The sequence below is a fragment of the Watersipora subatra genome, chromosome 2 (genome assembly GCF_963576615.1).
Source record: "Watersipora subatra chromosome 2, tzWatSuba1.1, whole genome shotgun sequence".
Classification (NCBI taxonomy): domain Eukaryota; kingdom Metazoa; phylum Bryozoa; class Gymnolaemata; order Cheilostomatida; family Watersiporidae; genus Watersipora; species Watersipora subatra.
Genome location: NC_088709.1, coordinates 39723625 through 39736036, shown reverse-complemented (window position 1 = coordinate 39736036; position 12412 = coordinate 39723625). Strand labels below are relative to the sequence as shown.

Genomic DNA, 12412 nt, shown 5'->3' with positions numbered 1-12412 from the left:
CACCTATAGTATTAATATTCCTGTCACTTATAGTATTAATACTCCTGTCACCTATAGTATTAATATTCCTGTCACATATAGTATTAATATTCCTGTCACTTATAGCATTAATACTCCTGTCACTTATAGCATTAATACTCCTGTAACCTATAGTATTAATACTCCTGTCACCTATAGTATTAATATTCCTGTCACCTATAGTATTAATATAAAATTTCTTATTTAAATTTTATTAATAAAGTTTCTACTGATACAATAGTCATTTCTAAACTTTTGAAAGTAAAACTCTAGCAGACCTGAATGGCAACTTTAAGAACTTACCAGCTGTCAGGTAGTGTAGAGTAGCAGAAGTAGCAGTTGACTGGTACATCTACTGAAGGAAAAGGGTGTTCAGCTCGTACCCTCTTTAGGTCATCTTCAAACACACCTCTTTTAATAGGATTGAAGTCTGGCAGCATAGCGAGAGGTTTCAGAGTCGTCATCTCCCAACCATGATTTGTTCTGTTACATTTAGTACCCTTGCTACCAATGAATCCTCGACAGAATGTCAGAAAGACCAACTAAAATTATACACATCAAATCAGACATAGGTTAAATTAATAAGCCTAAGATTTGGGTGCTACCCTTATTGTAAACAGGAACCCAAGGCTTTAGGCTACTTCTCTTAAACATTAATTGTCAACTAAATGTTAATTAGTTATCGTCAACATTAACATTAATGTTAACACTTCAGGGTGGTCAGCATCAGATAGAATTATATACAATAGTAACTATTTATTAATGTTGACACTTCTGGGTGGTCAGCATCAGATAGAATTATATACAATAGTAACTATTTATTAATGTTGACACTTCTGGGTGGTCAGCATCAGATAGAATTATATACAATAGTAACTATTTATTAATGTTGACACTTCTGGGTGGTCAGCATCAGATAGAATTATATACAATAGTAACTAGTCATTAATGTTGACACTTCAGGGTGGTCAGCATAAGATAGAATTATATACAATAGTAACTAGTCATTAATGTTGACACTTCTGAGTGGTCAGCATCAGATAGAATTATATACAATAGTAACTAGTCATTAATGTTGACACTTCTGGGTGATCAGCATCAGATAGAATTATATACAATAGTAACTAGTTATTAATGTTGACACTTCTGAGTGGTCAGCATCAGATAGAATTATATACAATAGTAACTAGTTATTAATGTTGACACTTCTGGATGGTCAGCATCAGATAGAATTTTATACAATAGTAACTAGTTATTAATGTTGACACTTCTGAGTGGTCAGCATCAGATAGAATTATATACAATAGTAACTAGTTATTAATGTTGACACTTCTGAGTGGTCAGCATAAGATAGAATTATATACAATAGTAACTAGTTATTAATGTTGACACTTCAGGGTGGTCAGCATAAGATAGAATTATATACAATAGTAACTAACCATTAATGTTGACACTTCAGGGTGGTCAGCATAAGATAGAATTATATACAATAGTAACTAACCATTAATGTTGACACTTTTGGGTGGCCAGCATCAAATAGAATTAGATACAATAGCAGCTGATCATTAATATTGACACTTCTGGGTGGTCAGCATCAGATAGAATTAGATACAATAGTCTTACGGCCAAACACGAGCGAACCGAGTGTTTGGGAGATTTATGATAAATGCATATGGGCACACAACTCCCGAAAAGTATTCACCAATAGCAATAGCAAACCCTTGTACCGAAATCCATTTAAAAAATTTTGAAAAAATTTAACCATTTTTCAGTGGAGTCGTTTAAGTATAATAATGATACAAAACACATATAAACCTATTTAAATATGTTACCAAGTCTTTTGAAAAGTGCAGGCAATATCTTAAAACTTACCCATCTGATCAGATAATACATAACTAGCAAGATTAATTTGGCCTAAAATCGCAATTAAAATCTGACGAGCCTTTTTTAATCAAAATTAAGACCCGCCAACAAAACATCCACAAAGCCAGATAGTAGAACCATAAAGCCGTGTGCATTTCACGAGAAAAATGTGCCCTTAGCTACAGTCTATGACAATGTCCATTTGCCGAAGGTTTCTGTAATAAACATAACACCGTACTAGTAAAAAGTACTGAAAAATGGCGTCCTTTTTGGCATTTATTTTTTGCCGATTCTAATTCTGACATTTTGGACACTTATAATGAGTACTTTGATATTCCAACTGCTATCAAATGCAGTGAAAGTAAAGGGAATGACGATGATATTTTCCTAATGATTCTTATAAGATTATTACAATATTTAATTATAAGAATAATTATTCGATTTTATAAGATTATTATAAGATTTAATTATAAGAATAATCATTCAAATTTACAAGATCAAAGTATATAGTGACCGATGGTGTGCAATATGTTACTGTTATTATTTTTCTAAAGATTTTGTTGATGATACTATGGCTGTGCCCAATATCGCGGTACTGCCAAGCCGTTTTTAATATCTGCAAAATTAAGTACATTCCTGCCAACTCTCACGCATTGGGTGTGAGACTCACGTAATCATCCCAAAGAAAAAATGAAAATGCATGAGAAATGCGTGAGATTTTTGCCCCAATTTCCACAATTTTATATATACTATCATTGATACATCAATTGCCCCAAAACCAAATCTCACGCATTGCCCCACTCTTGGGTTGGCAGGTCTGATTAAGTAATACATTTTCTTATAGATATACAGCTATTTCTATGACAACCAGCTAAAATCTGTTTAGATTTTTAAATTCAGTATTATTTTTTGGATATAAATACAGAAATCTAGATAAATATCACAACTTTGTGATATTGGTTGCTATGACGTTTTGAAATGTAAACAAAATTGTGCATTGGTTTTCATTTCTCAAACTTTAACACCAGTTTTCTCAGAACTATGTTTTCGCACTAATGGTAAACGTGCATTCAGTTTATTGACCATAAAATCTGCTGTAATTAAGTTAGAATCGAATTTTATTTGCAAATAAATTGTGGGAATTTTCTCCTTCTGTTGGTGTAGATAACTCTAAATCTCACACACCCGACTTAACCATGGTTTCTGTGATCATGACCCATTTCTTTATTTTGCTCCAGTTTGCAGAAAACTTTCAGACACAGGTGAATGCTAATGCTTGCTTTCTGTTACAGATCGCTGTCAAAATCATTCTAAATTCAACACAACCAACTTTTTAACTGTGTATATTACACAGCAACTTGCCATTTTACTTTTAATATTGCATTTCTCCTATTGCAGGGAGAGATATAAACATATAATCTTTTCTTTCATTATTGCTGTTTGTTGTACATAATAACACCCAGTACATTACAGCTACCATTGCAGTTCTCCTATTGCGCTGCAGTGCCATTTGACTGCGAATGTTGCATTTCTCAACCAGCAGTACCCTTTCTTTTCTCCATTATCACTTTGGTTGTGGGCTGTGTGACAGGGGAATTTCTAGAAATTCCCCTGGAAATAGGAAAAAATGTAAAAAAATAGGAAAAAATGTAAAAAACTAGTATTCTATTCACTACCTTGGTAAAAGACTTCAGCTCAGGTTGACATAGCGCATCTACCACTTCCTGTACAGAGCAGTGGCTTCTATCATTACCAGAGATGTTTCCCTTCTTATCTCCATGAGACATAATGACTAGAGCCACCATAGAGCCATGACCAGGTTGTTGAGAGAAATCTTTAATCTCTCTCAGCATCTCGTCTGCTGACTTGTCAAACAAACATTCAACCTAAAGACACAATTTTGTCACAATAACTTGTAGAATCTTGTGAAAATTAAAAGTAATTAGCTGGTCATCATTTTTACCTTTTTAGTGCATCCAACCAAACAAATGTAATGTGAGATAAATATCAATAGTTTAGGAAATATTGATAAATATTACCTTCTCAGTAAATTCAACCAAACAAATAAATTGGGTGATGAATATCAGTAGTACAATGAACAAGCTTTAGTGAGAGCTTCGATGAACAAACAGGAAGTGAGGTCAAATGATGAAGTATTCTGTCTTTTCAAGCTATCTAAGCTGGCTAATACAGTTTATAAAATATTGTGAAATAAACAGAAGGCATGTAACCATTTTAGAGGCTTTCATATGACATCTTACTTTCGTGAACCCACTGAGTGAGAGACAAGGAATCAGTCTTACAAACTACTGGTAATCTTTCCTTGATTACAAGTAGTTAGTAATCAAGGAAAGACAAATTGTTATATTCTACTCAGCTGTTTTTGGTCTACTTAAATTACTCTCATGCAAAAGCATTTTCAAAAGTAGTTCAATTATAGGTATTGTAATCCCACTTTGATTGGCTATGACGTCCATGGTTTGACAGCTGAATCAGCTATAAGCATGGCTAGCTGATACAATGATACATTGGTAAGACAACAGTCCAACTAGATAATTAAGGTGTGCAAAAGATTTAAGCTCTAAAACATACCTTCAACCCAAGTTGTTTTTTTTAAATTTCACAAGCGTTATCACGATCTTTTTCCCAGCCATCTCTGCCTTTTCTGTTACAAATAATTAGAGCTTTCTCCCCAGTTAGGAAAATCTCATCATCTGTAGGGTTATAAATAGATGTTCCAAAATGCTTTCCCATAGTAAAGTTGATGTTAACATACTTTGTTAGCTCATGGTTCTTCAAGAAGCCCAAGAGAGATCTGATACCAACAAATGTTTCCTTCCGAAGGTCCGAGTATCTGTAATACAAAACTCTTATAAGAATTCAAATTAATATGTTACTGCTGAGCACCCCTTGGGCCTGCGCATGAAATAGAGCTAATAGAGAGAGAAAAGTCACTACTTTTCTAGGTTCAATTAGTGTCTTAATTAAAAATGAGACCGAAATCTAAGATACTTGCATAACAGAACCTGAGTGTAGAGGCACTACAGATATGATGATGAAATCTGGCCCTGGAGGAGATGCATACTGAATCTGGTCCACCATTGGATGTATGACCACGATCACCTGTGAAAAAGAAAAACTCGTACAATATGCTACATTTTTATTTTAGTTAATGAGATGCTCTGCATGATCATGAGTCAAAAATATGTAGATAGGATAACCTTTGGTATGCTGTGGTAATCTGGAGTGTCCAGATCATAAAGTTTTCTCTGTATAGCTTGTAGAGCGATTTTCTCACCATCAAAGTAGAGAGGAGGAAGAGAATGTTGGGGTGATGAAATTTGCAGATCTGTCAAGGGATACTCATTTAATGCGTATTTGATTACCTTCCACATAATCTCCCCGTCTATTTTCAATTTTTTTGGATTTGCTAGAGGTGACAGTTTGTCAAATCCTATAAGAGTATATTAAATCTATCAAAGTACTCAACACCATCAATGCATAGAACACGCGTCATGTACTCTGCTGTACCATAGTGTTGCAGTGAAGCAAGAGACAGACAGCTTGTTTTCTTTTTGTTAGGCTTACTTAGGAGTTCTCTTCTCTCAGATAGTGGATATTTGAGAATGAGTTCAGCGAGTATGGGAGTTGACAATCTTGCAGCCAAATATATAAAAGGATTGTTGTTGAATATATCCTGTGTCATTATATCCTTCAGATCAATATCTTCTAAGTAGTCCTTAAGCACTTCATACAACTGTTCGGCATATGGTGATATGCAAGCCAGGTGAAATATAGTCTGCTGGTTTTTGTTTTTTATCAGCCAAACCTCTTTCATGTCGCAAGGCTGAAGCTCATTGCTCACTTTCTCTAGAGTGTGTTGTAGCAGTTTTTCAGATTGAAAAGCATTTACCTGCTCTACCATAGACATCAGCGCTGTATTACCTTCATTGTCAGTCATGCTGGCGTAAGCTAGTTTATCATCTGCTGTGTCAATAAGCAAGCGAGCTATCTCCACTGTTTGAGCACAGTGTAGAGCTGTTTGACCATCACTGTCAGTGAGGGTAACATATGCAGATTTATCCTCTGCTGTATCAATAAGCAAGCGAGCTATCTCCACTGTTTGAGCATAGTGTAGTGCTGTTTGACCATCGTTGTCAGTGAGGTTAACATATGCAGATTTATCTTCTGCTGTGTCAATAAGCAAGCGAGCTATCTCCACTGTTTCAGCACAACGTAGTACTGTTTGACCATCGCTGTCAGTAAGGTTAACATATGCAGATTTATCATCTGTTGTGTCAATAAGCAATCGAACTATCTCCACTGTTTGAGCACGGTGTAGAGCTGTTTGACCATCACTGTCAGTGAGGGTAACATATGCAGATTTATCATCTGCTGTGTCAATAAGCAATCGAACTATCTCCACTGTTTGAGCACAGTGTAGAGCTGTTTGACCAAGTCTGTCAGTGAGATTAACATATGTAGATTTATCCTCTGCTGTATCAATAAGGCAGCAAACTATCTCTGCTGCTTTAACACAGTGTAGAGCTGTTTGACTATATCCGTCAGTGAGGTTAAAATATGCAGATTCATCTTCTGTTGGATCAATAAGCAAGAGGGCCATCCCCACTGTTTGAGCACACTGTAGAGCTGTTTGACCATTGCTGTCAGTGAGGTTAACATATGCAGATTTATCTTCTGTTGTGTCAATAAGCAATCAAACTATCTCCACTGTTTGAGCACGGTGTAGAGCTGTTTGACCATCAATGTCAGTGAGGGTAACATATGCAGATTTATCATCTGCTGTGTCAATAAGCAATCGAACTATCTCCACTGTTTGAGCACGGTGTAGAGCTGTTTGACTATTGCTGTCAGTGAGGTTGACATATGCAGATTTATCCTCTGCTGAGTCAATAAGCAAGTGAGCCATCTCCACTGTTTGAGCACAGTATAATGCTGTTAGAGCACAGTGTAATGCTGTTTGACCATCGCTGTCAGTGAGATTAACGTATGCAGATTTATCCTCTACTGTATCAATAAGCAAGTGAGCTATCTCCATTGCTGTAGCACAATGTAATGGTGTTTGACCATTGCTGTCAGTGAAATTAACATATTCAGATTTATTGTCTGCTATATCAATAAGCAAGCGAGCTATCTCCACTGTTTTAGCACAGTGTAGAGCTGTTTGACCATCACTGTCAGCTAGGGTAACATATGCAGATGTATCCTCTACTGTGTCAATAAGCAATCGAGCTATCTCCACTGTTTTAGCACAGTGTAGAGCTGTTTGACCATCACTGTCAGCAAGGGTAACGTATGCAGATTTATCCTCTACTGTGTCAATAGCAATCGAGCTATCTCCACTGTTTTAGCACAGTGTAGAGCAGTTTGACCATCACTGTCAGCAAGGGTAACGTATGCAGATTTATCCTCTACTGTGTCAATAGCAATCGAGCTATCTCCACTGTTTTAGCACAGTGTAGAGCAGTTTGACCATCACTGTCAGCAAGGGTAACGTATGCAGATTTATCCTCTACTGTGTCAATAAGCAAGCGAGCTATCTCCACTGTTTTAGCACAGTGTAGAGCTGTTTGACTATTACTGTCAGCAAGGGTAACATATGCAGATTTATCCTCTACTGTGTCAATAGCAATCGAGCTATCTCCACTGTTTTAGCACAGTGTAGAGCAGTTTGACCATCACTGTCAGCAAGGGTAACATATGCAGATTTATCCTCTACTGTGTCAATAAGCAAGCGAGCTATCTCCACTGTTTTAGCACAGTGTAGAGCTGTTTGACTATTACTGTCAGCAAGGGTAACATATGCAGATTTATCCTCTACTGTGTCAATAAGCAATCGAGCTATCTCCACTGTTTTAGCACAGTGTAGAGCTGTTTGACCATCACTGTCAGCTAGGGTAACATATGCAGATTTATCCTCTACTGTGTCAATAAGCAATCGAGCTATCTCCACTGTTTTAGCACAGTGTAGAGCTTTTTGACCTTCGCTGTCATTGAGATTAACATATGTAGATTTATCCTCTGCTGTGTCAATTAGGAAGCAAGCTATCTCCACCGTTTGAACACAGTGTAGTGCTGTTTGACCTCTGATGTCAGTGTGGTTAACATATGCAGATTTATCCTCTGCTGTGTCAATAAGCATGTGAGCTATCTCCACTGTTTGAGCCAAGTGTAATGGATCTGGATTATAATCTTCTACGATGGAGGTCTGCGTTACGAATGATTTTAACATCTTCTACTTCTGCGATATGGAAGTAGAAATGAATCAAGTGAAGAGCAAGGGAAGATCCTCAAGTTCATTGCTACTAAACTCTCTGGTTTCATCGCAGTCATTTCCAAAAACAATCTGAGTTGGAGTCTTTAGAATGTTTAAGCAAATCTGCCATATAGGTTGTAGCAGGCAATGAAGTTGTCTATTTCTCCAAAGCTGGTATCTGCTGCAAAATATTTATGGAGTGATCAAAACTTGGCCATAATTCTCTTTCTAATACAAATACAGCTCTTACCATTTTTTATAATATTGGGTGACTGAATGGAAGTACTTCAAATAGAAACAGCTGAGTAGCATATAACAACCTGCCTTTTAGGAATCCGCTAGCATCATCAGGAAATTATTACCTGTCTTAGTTTAAGAAACTTGGATCAAGAGGAAAATTGGACAAATACAGACACGTCTTTATATTTGCGCTAATTCCACCACCACCATAAAATGAGGGACATATCACTTGTTCAGATAGTACAGTAGATATTCACAATAGCTCTCGTATAAAGGAGAAAGCTAGCAGAAGATATTACTATCATGCATATGTAGTTGTATGTACATGCGTGTTTAGGTACATTGTAAGTAAAGGCTAACAGGCTATAGACCAAAATTAGCATTATTCTTCACACTTTTGAGGGGTTGATTGCTGACACCACAATATTAGTAGTTTCAGCGGTTAAAGGTTGACTTGCAACAAAATTCACATTACAGTTATTTGGTATCAAAAGATTCACAATGTCTTACTCTGCTGTGTTGTAAGTGAAAAATATGTGGAAATGCGATCACAAGCTTTCAAAAGCTCAAAACAAACAGTTAATCGCAGCCATCACAAAAACGCCATACGTTGGAATCCCTTTCCGAAACGGCTCAAAGTTGATGTAGCTGAACACGATGGCTTCTGTTTACACTTTCATGCAACCTCATTCGTCGAAATATTTTCACAAATATGCTTCACGCATTCAATAAAACCATGTATATTGTCCTTACAAGTCTATTTCGTCATCATTTTAATGCTGTCACTTTGAGCATTGATATCTCAAAACCTACCGTAAAAATTCATTTAATTTTTTAACTTTATCTCGAAGGAGTGCATATCATCCTCTGATGAACATGAGGAGCCTGTCAGTCACTTTTGATGGTCAAAAAATATTGTAAAAATTGTTCGCCCCATTTGGCAGGAAGTATGTGGCACATGATCAGATTATGATTAGACCAACCTGAAACGAAACTGTAAAGTAGCGAGCATTTATATTTGATAGGGGATTTTTGGTGAAACCCGAAGAGTTTGTCATAAACTAGTGCTACGAAACATTTTATATTGAGCTTTTTATTGGCCTTCCAATTCACGTGATAACATCTCGTGTCAAAACAATAACCACAATGTTTGAGTACGTCATCGAAATAAAGGGATTTCATCCTATGGCGTTTTCGTGATGGCTGCGATTAACTGTTCGTTTTTGAGCTGTTAGGAGCTTGTAATCACATTTCCACATATTTTGCACCTACAACACAACAGAGTAAGACATGGTGAATCTTTTGATACCAAATAACTGTGATGTGGATTTTGTTGCAAATCAACCTTTAAGTAAAGCATAATGGTCCAACAGTATAAGACAATTCTTATTGCATTACATGCACAAGCATACACATGTATATGTATATATTTGTTAGTGCTAACCAAGAACCAATGATATACAGCCCCCCAAGGATAGCCGACGGCTGTCATATGGGCGGGGTTTAATGATGGAGCTCTGTTAGGATTATACTAGCCTGGGTTTCGGAGCTAACACAACTCTCGCGGGGCGATCGCATTGCCTTGTTATGTTTTGAAAAACACGACTCGCCGTTATCGTTTCATTAGCTCATTCAGTCAGTAGACCCGCGGTTCACAATAGCAAACATTGAATTTCTGCAATGTAGGGGTAATACCTAACTAAAATAATGTATCTATTGAAAATAAAACATTTCAAATTACCTACTTTTAGTAATTTTAAAATTAGTAAAGGTCGTAGTATATGCCTAAAGTTGAATATAATTACCCGAACAACGGCATTTTTTTTAAAGTTTTTTATTAATATTTTGCCACCCCTAATATAAAATGACAAAGTCTTTCATCGGTTTCACATTGTTTTACCTTGCCAATAAGATGGGACAGCAGGCAAAGCTGTGCATTGTAGTTTTCATACTCAAAATCTAAATGCAAAACCGAATTTGAGCCATTTTACGATTGCGACTATTTATTTCACGAATGCTTATGAATGGCAACTGACTGATCATAACGGTGACAATATTGGGATACTATATTTATTTGACAACAAAATGAATTTAACAGATAAGTAAAATAACCACTATAGTTCATAATATTCGTAAATTTACAAAGTGCTTTATTCAGCATATTTGTTTGTTCGGGTGCCGTGTTCGGGTTAATCCCAACAGAGCTTCATCATTAAACCCCGCCCATATGAGCGCCGTCGGCTATCCTTGGGGGGCTGTATATCATTGCAAGAACTCACCATCTTTTTAGTTTCAGACTTTTAATTCATCAAATCATTTAATACATTGTTAAGTCACAATAATAGATGGACAAATTCACAATTATAGAAGATGAATAAATTCTGAACTTGTAACCTACGCTATTAGCTCCTGCGGTAGAATGTCTGCGCCAAAAATTCCATTCCAAAAATAATATGCTAAATCTATAGGATCCGCATTTGCTTATTACTCTATGCGAAAAGTGCAGAAAACCAACTTCTAGAACAGAGATCTACAATAGATAACCAGTTGCTAGAGCACCCGCCTGTTGCAAAACAAGAATTGATTGAGAAGATAAAAAGCATAAGAGTTGTAGGAAATGAGAAGGCAATTACCAAATGTTAGGCATATAGACAAGAGAAAATTACTTGAGGAGACAAGGAAGATCTATAATATAGCAGAGCACTTATTAATAAATAGTATCACGTATCTGAAAGACATATTCTATGCAACGGGAGTTATTGTAACGGGAATGTTTGCAAAAGAGAAAACAGAAGAGAAGAATGAGCCAGTACGAAAATCAAGGCTGAAGAAGTAAGTAAATGAACTACAATGAGATATCAGCAGGCTAAAAGAAGCAAAGAGCATCACTTATAATGATTGAATGAGAAGGAAGATAGAAAGGAAATTTGACATGAATAATAAAGGACAAGTTATTGAAGAACTAAAGCAGAGGCTAACAACAGTTAAAATAAACAGATATGACGATTAAGTAAAGCAATATCAACAGAACAGATTGTTTACAAACAGTCAGAAGATGTTTTATGAGACTCTAGAGAAATCAGAGGAAAGAAGTGGAGAAGCACATAATGCAGAAAAAGCAAAATAATTTTGGCAGAGTATTTGGGGATGTGCCACTCAACATTATAGAAATGCACCATGGATGAACAGAGTAGGAAAGAAGTTGATAACGGAACAACAGACTAAAATAGTTTTTAAAGAGAGGATGTTGAAAAGGCGCTAGTGAAACTCCCAGTTAAAAAGCACCAGGCTCAGAAACTGCAGAAATTTTAGAGCAGAAAACTTGACCAAACTACATGATATGTTAGTGAAATATTTGAATGAGTGCGTGGAGACAGCGCAAACACCTGAATGGATGACATCTGACAGAATGGTGTTAAGACAAAACATTAAGAAAAAGAGATATGTCCCTGAAAACTATAGACCCAATACCTGCCTGCCTATAGTGTGCAAAATGCTTTCATCAATACAGTCTGCTGAAATATACAGATTATCTGAAACGTAACAAATTGATTCGAGAAAAGCAGAAAGGATGTAGGAGAGGCTACAGAGAAAGTAAAAATCATCTGATGCTGAACAAAGTGATTTCAAAGGGTTGCAGAAAAAGATAGACAAACCATAGAAGTTGATAGATTACCAAAATGCTTATGATTTAACACCACATTTGTAGGTTTTAGAAACAATGAGAATGGTGGAGTTGCCAAAGACAAAAAAAAGCTAATGAAACAATGTATGACTAAATGAAAAACGTTATTCATATTGACAGATCAAAACCTGGCCACGGTTGATATACAAAGGAATCTCCCAGAGACACTCACTGTCATGTATACTTTTTGTTGTTTGCCTGATTCCACTCTCTGTGTGACTCAGAGAGTCTAAGCAGGGATAGCCTTAGCAGATCTCAATATGATAAGATCAATCACTTGACTTATATGGATGAGCAAACAAAGAATGATGTATAATTCCTAGTGCATA

At 36.3% G+C, this 12412-nt stretch overlaps 1 protein-coding gene across 1 annotated transcript; it reads right to left on the bottom strand.

Annotated features, from left to right (window-relative positions):
* Positions 1-6598: 6598 nt before the first annotated feature.
* Positions 6599-8134, bottom strand: LOC137388195 (serine/threonine-protein phosphatase 6 regulatory ankyrin repeat subunit A-like). Its single transcript, XM_068074700.1, has 2 exons — positions 7521-8134; positions 6599-7244 (listed from the first exon to the last, which is right to left on the bottom strand). The coding sequence occupies exons 1-2, from the start codon at positions 8132-8134 to the stop codon at positions 6599-6601; spliced, it is 1260 nt and encodes a 419-aa protein (XP_067930801.1).
* Positions 8135-12412: the final 4278 nt, after the last annotated feature.